The sequence below is a fragment of the Andrena cerasifolii genome, chromosome 7 (assembly GCF_050908995.1).
Source record: "Andrena cerasifolii isolate SP2316 chromosome 7, iyAndCera1_principal, whole genome shotgun sequence".
NCBI lineage: Eukaryota > Metazoa > Arthropoda > Insecta > Hymenoptera > Andrenidae > Andrena > Andrena cerasifolii.
The window spans coordinates 6,140,188-6,154,695 of NC_135124.1; the positions used below are offsets into that span (position 1 = coordinate 6,140,188).

The window sequence follows — 14,508 nt, forward strand, 5'->3', positions numbered from 1 at the left end:
TCCGTTTAACGCAGCTACCCCTTACGCTGCTTCTCGACTAGGGGAAAAGTCCTCGATCGCCTTCCCGCGCTGTCGTTGGTGGTGGTAATGAGACTTTGTCGCTGCCTTCGTTACTACCTTAGCAGAAGCCCTTTGTGAGCGAAATAAAGCTCGACTTGGCTTTCATTTGCCCGCGCCTCGTTCCACCGCGTTCTCGCCTCGAGGAACGCCTCGTTCTTCTGCGTTACCCGCTCTTCCTCGTTACTTGAAAGTCACGAAGGCATGGGGCAAGGGAAACAGGGGCCAGGTGAGGTAATCGATGTACTCGTATCGATAAAACGGATGTTTCTCGCTCGAGTGAACTTCCGTTCTGCGAACGTTTTGTCCAAAAGCCAGCCACGAATCCTTTTTTTCTCCAGCGACAATGCGTCTTTAAGGTCGACGCAAAGGCTGACGCGACCTTTTTCGTTAATTAGTTGATTGACTTTCGTGGGATCTGAATTTTCTGGGAATCGGGGTGGAAGCTTGATCTGTGATAGGTGGCGGATAGAGATTCGAAATCACGTAGCTGTTCGGAAATGATGTATGAAAAAATCATAGTTCACCAAGGGCTTTGCCACGAAGAATGAAGAAGGTGAGAGGGAGTTCTGTTTCAAGATTCTGGTAACGTGTTAATTTTATTAATAATTCCTGCTTCTCCTCTCATCGCCTTTTTTCTTTTCGCAGACCATAAATACACGCACTATTCGAATTCAGACAAAAGTTCACATTTACTCGTATGTAACCGTGCGATGATCGACGATATTTGTAGGACAATAAATATTTGTTTCAGATTTACTCCATTGCGTCGCAGTACACAGTAACTGTTGGGAACTACGTGTTCCAAGCTCGAGCACTGTGGCTTTTAACGCTCGAATTTGTATCGTTCCTCGAATCCACCGCGTCCCGATTAAAGAAGGAGAATGACTCGTGGCGAATGTATTCGTAACAAATTCCAATGAGTCGTAGAATGGGAGTCCTGGTGTCGTTCAGCTCCCTATGAATTGTAAATTTATTCAACAGTTCTTGCTCCTCTCCTAGTCGTCGCAAACGAAGGAGCCATTACTTTAATAACTTTTCATGCCTTTCACGAGAATAATGCACCGAGAAATTTCCTTCCCGATAAACTGGCATATTTTCGTGAACGATTTAATCCAACATTGTGCAGGGGCCTGGCACTACTTTGCAAATCTTATTGTTAGTATCCATTTCAATACTCCGTTCCAACTGAATCATTTACCAATGGAACGAAGCAATCAGAATATTCCAGACTCAGAATAGACTAGAAACAGTAGTGACATCCTCGTCCTACGTATTCCATAAACTGATCCAAGCTCGGCTGACGCTATCCCCTCCGAAGGGAGAATCACTTTGCCACTGTAAAAAGGACTCGTCGTTCGAAAGTGGAAATAGATACTTGCAAGAGGCGTCAAATAAGATTATGCAATTCGATCGAGTTCAACAGACGAGCGTGTCTGAAGGCGAGGGGTCTGGTTTCCACGAGCTAGCAGCGTGATACGTCAACGTGACCGCGTAAACTTCTCCCGCGACAGTCACCCTTGGGTCTCATTTATGAGATCCTTCCGTGAGGAATGGGCTAGTTAACGTGAAGTGGCTCTAACTTCGAATGCTTATGGATGCACGGCGGGAAGAGAGGCTGCACCTCTGAGCAGCACGTAAATCGTCGAACGTGTGGTCGCAGGTGGTTACGAAGGCTTGAATGAGGACGTCGGATCGAAGGGGATACAGGGAAATGGTTTGAGACACCAGAGGAACCCTTATGCCATGATCACGTCCCCGTCGCCTTCACGGGCCTGGATAAAAGTTATTAGTATTCTGGGTCACAGTGTTTATCGGTATTTGGGTCAACGTATTTGCCAGGTTTAGACATTTGTAATTTCTAATTATTCAACGAAGAAGCGTCGCTCTCGTTTTCTTTTAAACACCTCAAAGCGCGTTTAGCAATAACGACGCAAGCACTTGCTGTCTTTTAAAATTACTTTCGAATATCTGAGATTCGAAAACAGCCAATCTCGTGTCTGTTCCTACCTCATCCCCTGTCGCAATTAAATTCTATAACGATTGGGTTCTGCACGTACCACAATAATTAGTAGAATTTATTGACGACTAGTCCCCTTAAAGTCCCCGGCGTTGCTCGGGGTTATATATCTCTTTTTGGTGAAAGATTTCTTAGCGAGCACTTAGAGGCGATGAGGAATCTACCAACCTTTCATGGTCCTAGGATCAGTGGTTCCTGAGAAATCGTGATGAATGAGTGAGTGAGGGAGGGAGTCAGTGGTATTTTGATTTTACATATATAGATAGGTTATTTAAAAAAAAATAAAAACGTTAAAACCTTCCTCTCGCCAAGACGAGCAAAGTGATGTAACACACTTGTGAGTACGGTTAATATTTATTGAGAAAACGCATTTCAAAGTAAGCACATTGAAATTTATATAGTAAGTATAGATTGGGTCAGACAATTAAGGTGGGTGATCGTGTAGATTTCAACGGGCGCGTAAATACGGCACGTAGGTAGACACTGTGGAAGCGTAAGGATACGTCAACGCAAGGATGGGTCGTATTCCTGTTTCCGGACCGTGAAGAGCCGCAAAGGGCTATGTAAAACCACGGTAATACGTGCAAGTAGCCGCACGGTGAAGATGAACCCCGATGTAAAATTCAAAATGGATGTGGAACGCAAATGGGAAAGGATGTGGAGATAAGTAAACACGGGAGTTCGAGTTCAGCTCGTGTTAAAACGAAGAGCTCATGAATGTGCACCGGCGAAAGATAACGTGGAACGTTGCTCAAGAGGGAATGCACCCTGAAAGCGATATCTCACGCAAAAATATTCCGAGTGCCGACAGAGATACTAAAGTCAAGATCGTGTTAATTGAAATACATACGGAGGATCCTGAGAAGTTTGAATACTCCACGGAGAAAAGGGCATGCGAAAAGTATCGTCACAGGCGACGCGGCAGATACACGTGGCAACCGAATCCCCAAGTCGGCTGAATGTTTGATCCGAAAAATAAACGGGTTTTACATTCCGTGTTTACAAATTGTTATACACTCGTAAAAATCGCTCAACCCTAATGTAAACATGTTATTCACTCATCCAATTGCCTACGTTCCCCGTTTACTTGTTACTGTAGCAGAGTCGCAAGGTTTCAGCTGCTCGCGACTACTTCTCTCCATTTTTTTCCTTTCACCTCACTTCGATTCTTATCATAAGCACAACAAAGATATGTGACCCGGCGTATTGGCATGTTTACACTTGCACGAGTATCTGCATTGCGACGCGAACTTCAATTCTTCCCGTATCGTTTTTGCCGTTCGCTCCTTCCTAGCAGCCGGTAGATAAGGAACAAAGTGGCGAAGAAATCGGATATTGCTATGGAGTAGTCGCTTAATATTGCTTGTCTAAAATCTTGCGATTCTACTGTAACTAAGATATCCGTTTTACGCCTTCCTCGACACACGAATTTACTTTATACGTTTCATTTAACACAGCGATGGGGAAGACGCTCTTACAATATATATTTATACGCCTGCACACACGCACATGCACTCTCCAACGTCGCTGATCGCTTTTCCACTGTTGATCTTCACATAATTTCAAAGCATCAATAAGCATTGTTACTTTAACATTCCTTTAATTCAGGGTTTCGCAAACTATGTTCCGCGGAACACCAGTGTTCCGCTGAACCTGAATAGGTGTTCCGCGACAATTTAGAAAGGTCTTATACACTGCAACACATTTAAATATCTTCTACTTCATATTGAAAGGCTGCTTAGCTGCTAAGTGTTCCATTGTAGAAAAAGTTTGGGAAACCCTGCTTTAATTCATACATCTTACAGAGATTATTTCGCGAGGCTCCTCTGATACAGAACGAAGAAATGAAACGTGAACGTGGCTTTGGGCTGCACCTACCTCATTCGGATGACCACTGTCGTATCTTCGTTGGACGTCTTCTTCCGTTTGGCCACTTTTCTGCCTGCATTTTTACGACTTCTTATATCTTTCGTCTTCTGAGATCCCCGCGATTTTCTTTAAAGTGGCGAATCACTCTTGTTGAATCATTTCTCTCACTGGTAGATACTTCAGCCACACGTGGATCTTAAGCTGGAGTTGGAAGATTATCATCCTCACACTTCCGTGAGGAGTAAAGTCTAAATATTTCTGAACAAAGACTTAGTTAACGACGCAAGCTGGTTGGTCCAATATCTCCACCAACTTGCTGTACCTTCTCCCTGAATCTCATGAAATATGTATCAGAAAAGTAATGACTGTATCTCCCAAAAATTTCGTATCCAATTGTCAATGAAACCAATGCAGTCTCCTTCAAAGTAACATCCCTCGGACATAATATAATTGCGCCAGTGAGTTGTCTCACTCTTCGTAGCAGGATCAGACGTCATCTTTTGGGAGGCTCTTCATAAAGTCTTCGTAAAGTAATCAGTATTGTAGGATCACGGAAAAAGGGAGCCTCGGAAACGGGACTCGAACCCGGGAATCTTCTGTTTAGTTGCGCGCTGGCCAGCCGCCTTAGCCACCTCGGCTACCGCCGACTCCCCGGTCTTAGTCATTCCGTGTCCTCTCTTGTGGTGGTGGGGGTTCCTGATCCCACAGTATGAGAATGTTTACCTTAGGCATTCAGTTTCAGTTTGAGGAACAAGAAGAAGTCACAGAGTGACAGATCAGGTGAATAAGGGACTGTAGTTTTTCATGAAAAAATCACAACTAACACCGAATGTGTCGGTGCATTGTCGTGACGCAGGATCCAATTGCCTGAAACTTATGGTCAACCTCGACTTGCCCTTCTCAAACGTGCCAGAACTTCAGGATAAAATTTCTGCCTCACTGCTACACCCGGGATCACAAATTCCCTGCGGAGACTGTGCGCTCAGGTCGAGGCTCATCTTCCTCTGTTTCTCGCCCTTCCCAATACGCCTTATGCCAGCGAAAGACTTGGGTACGAGATAAACAATCATCACCAAACGCATTTTTAGCTTCTGCGTACGATTTGGTGGCTCTTTCAGTTTAATAAGTCTCTTTCAGTTCAAGCTAGTAAGTTGAAACTTCATCTGTAGGTAGAGTGGGTATGTAGTTACCGGCTCGATGCACTTTTGTTTTAACAATGGCCCAAGTTTTCAAGTAAAAAACACAATCTCATTACTTTTCTGATGCACCTCGAATGTTCCCTTTCCAACTGAATACATCAGCAAGCATAGGTCCCTCAAAATGATGGCATGTTTATATAGTCTATGATGTCTACCAATTGGTCTTCTGCGATGAGTACTTAACAAGCTAGGAGTATCATTGGATGAAGGTAATCGGTAAAGACTTCAAAGTTTCTTCTCATTCTTTTGCTGGGCTGATGATGAAACGTAACTCGAAGGATTCAGTGCACAGCATTCCCGTGTACATTCAGGTCCCAAACGAAACCATTCTACGCCATTTTCCTTAACATACTCATCTAAGCGATTTGCATCACGATCTCTTCAACGAAGCTGAAGCTCGTTAAAATAATCCAGCAGTTCAACTACCAGGGAAGTGCTCGTTTACGTGGGATATTCGTTACTTTGCGAGGCTAGAAAACATTGTTATTCTTCATAATTTCTCATGGTTATTCTGTTTCCTAATGCTCTGGGTGTAATACATACACCGTGGCTCCTTTCTCCCCAGATGAGATGTCTTCCTGCTGTAACGTGGCTGTACTACCCGCGTTGGGATCCGTAGCATCAAGAGAACCGCCCCCTCGCAGTTTTGTGTTGTATACAAACGCTAAATTTTTACAGAAATTGTGTCCTATGCTGACACGAATGTGATCGAATCAAGCGAACACTTCCTTTGATCCAACAGTTCCTTTGATTGCTGACACGTTAATTGGCAAATTTCTGCGAACTTGCTTCCCGTCAATGAATTACAATCACAGCAATGAGTACTATAGTTGATGCGTATCGTGAGCAAGTTCTTAAATCGCAGAAACGTTTCCAATTAAAGACAACGAACTGATCTGTCGCATCAATCACACTCGGAAATTTGTACATATTCGCAAATAATCTTTTCACTCCTTACGATTTTATACTTACAATTCAGTATATTATAGAATTGAGAGGCTCAGTGGAAAACAGGCAGATACCACATATGCATAGATTACCGTTCCTTTGTACCATTAATTCATTCCTGCAATGTAGTGTAAAAAAAAAAAATCATAAAACGGTGGCACGTGTCCGTTTTCCTCTGGGCCCCTTAATTAGTAATTGAACGATTCGGTTGTATCTGTACTTGCCTTCAAGTTATACACGCAACTACTTAGTCGACACAATCGTAGAAATACGAACTAACATCTCGATTGTCCAAAATTAAATTGATTTCGAGGTAACTGAACATGATCATGCTGTGGAAATAGAACACGTAGATCGGATGGTATTCAAACACATTCGATATTAAGTGACTGGCAGAACTGCATCCATCTCTGATGGAGCACAATCAAAATCATTTTATTGCACGATAAATTGTATCAGGTAACACGAACGACAATTCCACTTGTTCTTTACAGATGATCACGCCCGTTACACTCATAAAACACGTGGATTTAAGAAACATGAAAACTAAGTAAATTTCAGTGTAAAGCAATACCCTGATTTCACAGTGCTGCAAATAAAAACTGTCATCCTTAAAATGCTAACTTACTTCTACACAACAGAATTGTGTAATATTCAATTAGGTACTTTACAAAAATTTTAGCATTAGCATTGCAAGGATTAAATTCCTATAGACACACCAGTTCTATGTTGATATAACATAAACATTAGTCTCACTCTTTTAACATTTCTACCAATTTCCTCGCGACATTCTTGTGTTTATTTGCTTCGGCAACCTGCAATAACGTATTCCCCCGATCATTGCGAGCTCCCGTTGCAGCTAGAAACTCCTCATGATTTACTGCTCTTAGGCTACTGATAATTGCAACATTACCACTTTCTGCATACGAAAATAGTCTTTCAATTAATTCCATGAAGTTAGTAACATTTTGGTCGCTGGAAACGCAAACAGGTGTTTCATTTTTGTAGTTTTTAATGTTCCAAGTTGCACCGTGTCTCAGTAAAGATTTGACTATCTCTGAAGAACCATTCTTAGCTGCTACGTGGAGGGACGTACTACCGCTAGCAGTGGTTTTAGCATTAATGAAATTGGTCAATTCATCAGGACGCACATGCCGTAACAGAACTTCCGTCATTTCTTTGTTACCTTTGGAAACAGCAATGTGCAGCGGTGTATTGCCCTTATTACTAGCTTGAGTAACATCACCGCCGTTTTGTATTAAAATTTTTACTGCATTTATATTGTCACTATCAACAGCGTAATGTAGTTTTGTTCTACCATAATTATCCCTAGTATTAACATTTCTATCTATCGCTATTAAATTCTTTGAGACATTTATGTTAGAATCGCCTTCGTCAGTTAATCGCTTACTAACTGTCATTGACAATAATTCCAGAATTCCACGAATTCTTATAGTCTCTGGATGTTCAGGCCCATATAATTTGTTATACTTCCGAAGGACTTCTTGCAAAACTGTTAAAGCTTCATTGTTTTTTCCCTGCCCGATAAGTGCCCTCACTATGTTACGTTTTGTTTTCGAAAGCCCAGGGTACTCTTTTCCATAATTAATTTCTTCATAATCAGCTACCTCTCTAAAAATTCTCAAAGCTTCATCATGCTTACCCTGATTGTTTAATACCGATGCTATATTACTTTTTATCATATACCTTTGAGGATGATTGGGGAACCATTTTTCAAACACTTCAAGATTCTCTTGAAAGATTTGCAAAGCTTTTTCGCCCTCATTTCTTTCGGAGAAAATGCATCCCATATTAATTTTCGTACTTAAGGTGTCTACATGATTTTCTCCTAAGATATGTTTTTGAATGCTAAGTATCTCTTCATACTGTTGAAATGCCGCATCGAATTTCCTTTGTTTTGTATGTATTACAGCGATATGATTTCTTACGTTCAGAGTATTAGGGTGATCATCTCCTAAAATAACTTTCAACCGTTTCAATGTATCCTGATAAATTGTTAAAGCATCGCTATACTTCATTTGCTTGGAAAGAATACTTGCTGCAATGCTTTGTGTGCGTGCGATATCAAGATTATCGGGAGCCAAAATATTTATCTGTTTTCTTGCAGTATCGTGACATACTTCTAGCGCTCTGTCGTATTCTCCTAGTTCTCGCAATACTTCGGCTGTACCTAAACGAGTATGTAAAACCATAGGATTATTTTCTCCAAAAAGCCCTATCTCAACATTTAGCGCACGTTGATATATCCCCATTGCATCACTGAATTTGCCTTGTGACACAAGTATTCCAGCTATATTCTTCAGTACATTTAGAAGATCAGGGTGATTTTTTTCCAAAGTAGATTCATTGTATATTTTTTGCCATATTCGTAAACTTTCGTCGTCTCTGCCTTGCATATGAAACACGCAAGCAATGATATTCTCCGTTTTTAAAGTTTTGGTATCATTTGCACCTAACGTCGCCACTTGAACATCATATACGTCTTGAAGAATCCGTGAAGCTTCGTTGTATTCACCTTTATGACATAATATTAGAGCTATTTCATTTTTGGCTGACAGGGTTGCGGGATGATCATTTCCTAACGTTTTTTGACAAACGTCCAGCACTTCTTGGGAGCACTTTAAAGCTTCGTTGTATTTAGATTGTAAAAGCAAGAAGGCAGATATTTGGATTTTTGTATGTATGGCTAAGTAATTATTTAGCCCAAAAGTATTTTTCCCCAAATTCAAAGCATCTTGAAGAATTTTCAAGGCAATAGCATATTCACCCTGGTACCCACGCGCCATCCCTATACTCTGAAGTGTTGCGCAAAAACTTTCTGGATCAAAATGCTTTGGTAATAGTGTATAAAGTAGCTGTAAAATATTTTTCCCAAATAAATACGCCTCCTCGAATCTCATGCTATCAAGAAGCACATAGCTAAGAGTAACTGCAAAGCGCAAAAACTCTTCTACTAGTTTGTTATACTTATTTGAATAGTTCCAAACAGATAGGGCATGATTAATAATTCTTGGCTTGATATTAACTCCAACAAATAGCTGTAGAGCTATTTTCAGAATCTCTTGTTCCCGATTCTGCTTATCCAAGTCTATTCTTATTACTTGCTGTACCACCCTATGTACACGAAGCATTGCGTGCTCTGAACTAACCATGGAGTATTGCTCTAGTAATTCAATAGCAGATGCTAATTTTTCTTTGTCAGTCATTAAATTAGAAAATATATCTGTAGGTATATCTTCGGGAGCTAAGTAAGATGTAATGTATAAAATCTCTATGGCATCATTGCCACCTTCTTTACGTTTTATCATATCCAAAGTAATATTCCAAGTTGTAAATGCAGTTCTGGTATAATCATTATCACTATCTTCTGGAAACTCGAAATCGAGAACTTCTTTGGTCTTTTCAATGTACTTCACTAGATAATCCCTAATTTCGAACATCAGCCCTACGTGTCTCCATTTGTTGTCCTGTAGTCTTATATATGCAACAGCTTGTTGCAACGCTAATGGAAGGAAATGTAGCTGCCCTGCCAGCTCTTTAATATCTTTCTCCTGTGCATGACTGTTTAGGTCGAGAGACATTTTAATGAACTCCGTTGCCTCTTCCTCGCTAAATACATCCAATGGTAATACTTTTATATGTTTTGGCCATTTACGATTACGAGAAGTTATTAAAACGCGAGGCCTGTTATAAGTGGGCGATGAACTTGGTAAAAATTGATCTATACCACTATCGAAGTCACTTTGACTTTTGTATTTCTCAGCATTATCAAAAACAAAAAGACTCTTTCCACGAGAAAAGAACGTGTATACATCTTCAACTATGGAACTCATATCCTTTTCTTCATTGTTCACATTTTTCGTACTAATTCTCAATACATCGCGACTTAATCTACGAAAGGATTCTGCAAGATTTTGATAACTTTCAGCATTTATCCATATCACTTTGTTATCATAGTCTGCGGCGTATTGATTGATATACTTTCTAGCTAACTCACTTTTACCTACTCCTCCAAGACCAATTATGGAAACCAGTGGTGAAGTTCCTGCTGCATCTGGACATTGTAATAGTACGTGCAAATCATCTAGTTCCCGAGTTCTACCACTAAACGACTTTACTGGATCTTTCATATTAAACCAAATAGGAAAGCCTGTTTTTACTTTGTCAAAGAACTCTTTCCCTTCCTCATGAGATATAAATGGGCTACTCTTTCTACTTTGCAACCATGTCAGCATTATCTGGAACAACTTATTATATACATTTTCGGTTGTAATAATATCAAATTCTTTACCTATTTCTTCTTTAATAATCTGGCCTAATTCTTTTTCGTTAGGCTGATTTATTGCAAACACGAGATGATTTAAAAAGTCTCTTATCTCTTCGTCAGAACGTGTGATTTGTTCTTTCGGTAATTCAATTACATTACAAGCTTGTAATTTTTGTTTTAATAAGATAGCAGCGTCCTGATTGAATCTATAACGTGCAGGTCGTTTTTCACCACACTCTATATCTAAAATATCATCTTTATCTACTATCCTCTCTACTGTAATTTGTGCCTTTTCCAAGTCCTCGATGTTAAACCCTATATTAGTACAGATAATAATATCTTTTATTGTTCCATTCTTAAATAACTCTTGCTTCTTAGAATCCTGATAGGAAACGAAGTACTTTATTAAACTATAATCACCCTTAGGTTGTTCTAATAAATTATTCACTGTAATCTTTCTTGATTCATCTAACTTATGTTTAGCTTGCAAAAGGCGATACACTTTTTCACCACCCTCAATGTATTCGAACACTAAATCATCGAACTTATTTGCTACCTTTATTTCCGTTCCTAAACGAAAAGAATACTGCCGGGAGATTCCACGCCACAAAAATAGCATCAATAACTTTAACTGGTAAATATTACCATGAATCGCGTTTATTCCTCTTTCTTGTTCGTTTCCCATGTTTGTATTTAGGTCGATATTATTCTCTTTTCGCTGAAACATTAGTTGTAGTTACTGTAATTGTCTAGATATTAAACGTGTATCAAAGTTATCTTCCTAGCAGTTTGTTCATCTTGTGCTTGCAATTGGGAGGCGAACTACATTCTAAAATTTCAGACGTTTCCTAAAATACAGAATCGTTTTCGAAGCGTTGTATCCCCTCCAACTATCGTAACTCACTTTTAATAAGTAGTCCGGCCTAATGCTCTATTTATTATCCTGTATAGTACCCAGATCTCATAAAATGAGTATTATGTAGATACTCAAGCTACGAGACGTATGCACTGATAAGCAATTCTACGTACTCATTTTATTTTTATTGAAAAAAAAAAACTGTGTTGAAAGGAGCTGGTAAATATAAGCAAGAGAAAGTACTTATGTTTATGCGCTACTCTATGAAATCTTCAATTTGCTCTAAAACTGCTTAATTAGAGTTTATAGAAAATCTTACGACATAACAAACTGGGAGACTGATCGAAAAAACTAACCAGTATTTTCATTACTCACGTGCGTTTCAGACATGTCGTGGAATACGTCGTATGTCAGATATCCAACTCTCTATCTGAAGGCGAACTTCGCCGGCAGCCGAGTCCCCACTCTACCAAACGGAAACTCACGCGCAATGCGTATCTTCTTATCAGGCAATGAATCACTCTCTGCGGCTCGTATATTTAATGATTTTCACTGTTATTTTCACTTCGTTCATTTATGTACATATACTTCTAAATAAATAAAATATCATTAAAACCATTACACACCAGAACAGTATTAAACACGTTTACCATGAAAGATCAGCGAGAGTACCCTTAACATTGCATTTGAAAGTATATACTTTACTCGCTGCGTTAGTAGATTCGTGCGATACTATTTTATAATACAGACACGACGTACATAACTTAAACACAAGTGGTTTACTGAGACAAAGATAGTATTTATTAAAGGCATTATTCGCTAATTAATCACACGTCGATACGGTCTCGCGCCTGGCTTGCTGGCGGCGCGACTGTTCAATTCCCGCAATTTACCGCGAGTGCTCAAATTGGTGCACATTTTTAAAGTGTGACGCAGGTAACAACAAAGTATAAACGCTCTCTGATTATCTTATTTTGTATTTATCAGTAGATAACTGGTAAGTTCAGGGGGGCAGGACAGTTGACAGTCGACGGGTTGCTCTTTGAACACTTACTTGTTCCATATCTTATCTCTTTAAATATAAAAATAAGAATATAGCTCAGATTACGTCTGTGAGAATAGGAATAATCGTACACATTGAAAACTGTATTTTTTTTCCATTATTTAATGTTGCATCAACCACTAGTACGAGTTATTAGCGACCTAGGGTCTAGTTGGTTGTACAGCTTGGTATGTTTTAGGTAATCTAATAGTCTTTGTGTTGATCCTTTGTCGCTTGAGTTGTCCTTTAGGGTGGGTTCCAAGTTGAAGTTTTGTCTATCGGGGTAGTATTTCCTGCGGTGTAGGACGATGCGTTCCACTGACAGTTGCACGTTGCATAGATCACAGGATGGGGGTTCTTCTCTGTTTAGAAGATGCGTGGGTTTTGTGTGTCCAATTGTGATCCTTGAAGTTACGACCTGATCGCGTCTGGATAGTGACCGTGATATACGAAAACTGAATTTATAAATATCAAATTACTAATACAAACTATCCAAGAGCTGATACGTTGCGTCGTTTCAACGAATGCGAGTAAAATCTCTAAGCAAAACCGATTGATTGTTCATAAAACTATGGTAAACGCACCAATAAATGAACACTTAAGGCTAATGAATGAACACTATTATAAAATTATGTTTGCAGCGCGATTGACTCCACGTGCTGGAAAAATTGTTTGGATCTGAAGCAAGAAATTACAAGAAGTCTCTAATTAATTAGTTGCTTCTTTTAATAACTTATTTTACTCATTTTAATAAAAAATGTCCATTCACTGGTACGTGTTCATTTACTGGTACATCCACCCTACATGGATGCCTTTATCAAACGCGGCTGAAGCATCGACCGATTCATGACTCGTGATTTGCTTTACGTGCTCGCCGAACGAATGGAACATAAGCAATGGCACTGTTCTGTGCAAAAATTTACCCAGCACAGACCTCGATTACTGATTGCACGCGTGCACGTATGTAGAGCCGTGGAAGCAGGCACGAAGACGACAAATGAAGTGTCGGGAGAGTCGTCGAAAGAAATCGATGCGCGAATATAAACAGGAATGCAAATATCGTTGAATATGGAACAGCTGAACACGAGGGAACACGTCTGCCCGCGTAGACGCCGAATATACAGATAAAATCCTGCAAAATTATTCAGTAAAGACAAGTGCAAAGAGAAGGGCGGCAACGTAAGGAATACAAACTCGAAAGGTAAACGCGAATATGTCAACCGGTATCAGCCGGCTGGCGGAAGGAAATCCCATTCGAATCCTACGCGAATGCTGAACAACCAGATGCACCGGCCGATTTGTACTTGCAGATGGAACGAAGTATGAGAGCACAGACGTATCTAAAAATCAATTTTTTACCCGGCCGCGCGTTCTCGAAGTACGTCCAATATGTCCGGGAGGAACTTCGGGAGATATATGGGTCGAATGTAAGTAATAGCAGAGGCAATGGAAAGAAAGGGCAGCGGGAATATGGACATTATGCTGTTGAACTTGAGAGGTCTCAAAATAACGAAACGAAATGTCAAACGGGCCTAGTTATGCAGAAAGCTACCATTCTTCAATGATCTGAAGCTGACAATGAATTTTAGCTTGAAGACTTTAATAGTTAAGAAAAAGTAGCTTTATTTCTATTGGGTATATCTTATTTCTTGTTGTTGTTTCACAATGTGGCTTAATGGCTTATTTAATAGTGAGTAGTATAACTAATATTATTTCTAATTTTCTGTAGTATTTTTGTTATATTTTCTGGAACTGTGGCCTGGTAGTTTTAATAACTGTGCAATGTAAGAGTTGTTCTATGGGTTGGTAATTCTTTTCCAAAATAAAGATCAGACAATTATGGAACCTATACTGTGTTTAACTATTTTTTTTGTCATTTTGAGGGTTGGTAGCTTTCTGAATAACAACACCCAAGTGATATCATATTACGCGATTTATTAATGACCAATTGAATAGGGTGTTGACAAGTGTCGTGCAAAATTTAGGAGAGTGCATACCGAGAAACATTAAATTTTGCACGATTAATGCAGACTAAGAGAGATCATCCACTCGACAGAAAAAAAAATATGAGGAAAAGATTCTTTCGCAATATCTTTGTTTTCCTCCAATATAACACAAATTTATATCATTGGCAACCAAAGATTGAACGATTTGAACATCCCTGCGAACTCTATTGCGATTTTTATTAACGAAACAAAGACAGTTTGGATAAAGTACGATGCCTAACGA

At 39.7% G+C, this 14,508-nt stretch overlaps 2 protein-coding genes across 2 annotated transcripts in view; both read right to left on the reverse strand.

Annotated features, from left to right (window-relative positions):
• The window catches only part of LOC143371496 (uncharacterized), a 609,947-nt gene that overhangs the window by 190,300 nt on the left and 405,139 nt on the right, over positions 1-14,508 (reverse strand). The gene's annotated exons all lie outside the window — the stretch shown is intronic.
• Positions 5,059-7,560, reverse strand: LOC143371523 (uncharacterized). Its single transcript, XM_076816770.1, has 2 exons — positions 5,689-7,560; positions 5,059-5,615 (listed from the first exon to the last, which is right to left on the reverse strand). The coding sequence occupies exon 1, from the start codon at positions 7,512-7,514 to the stop codon at positions 6,846-6,848; it is 669 nt and encodes a 222-aa protein (XP_076672885.1). The 5' UTR covers positions 7,515-7,560; the 3' UTR covers positions 5,059-5,615; positions 5,689-6,845.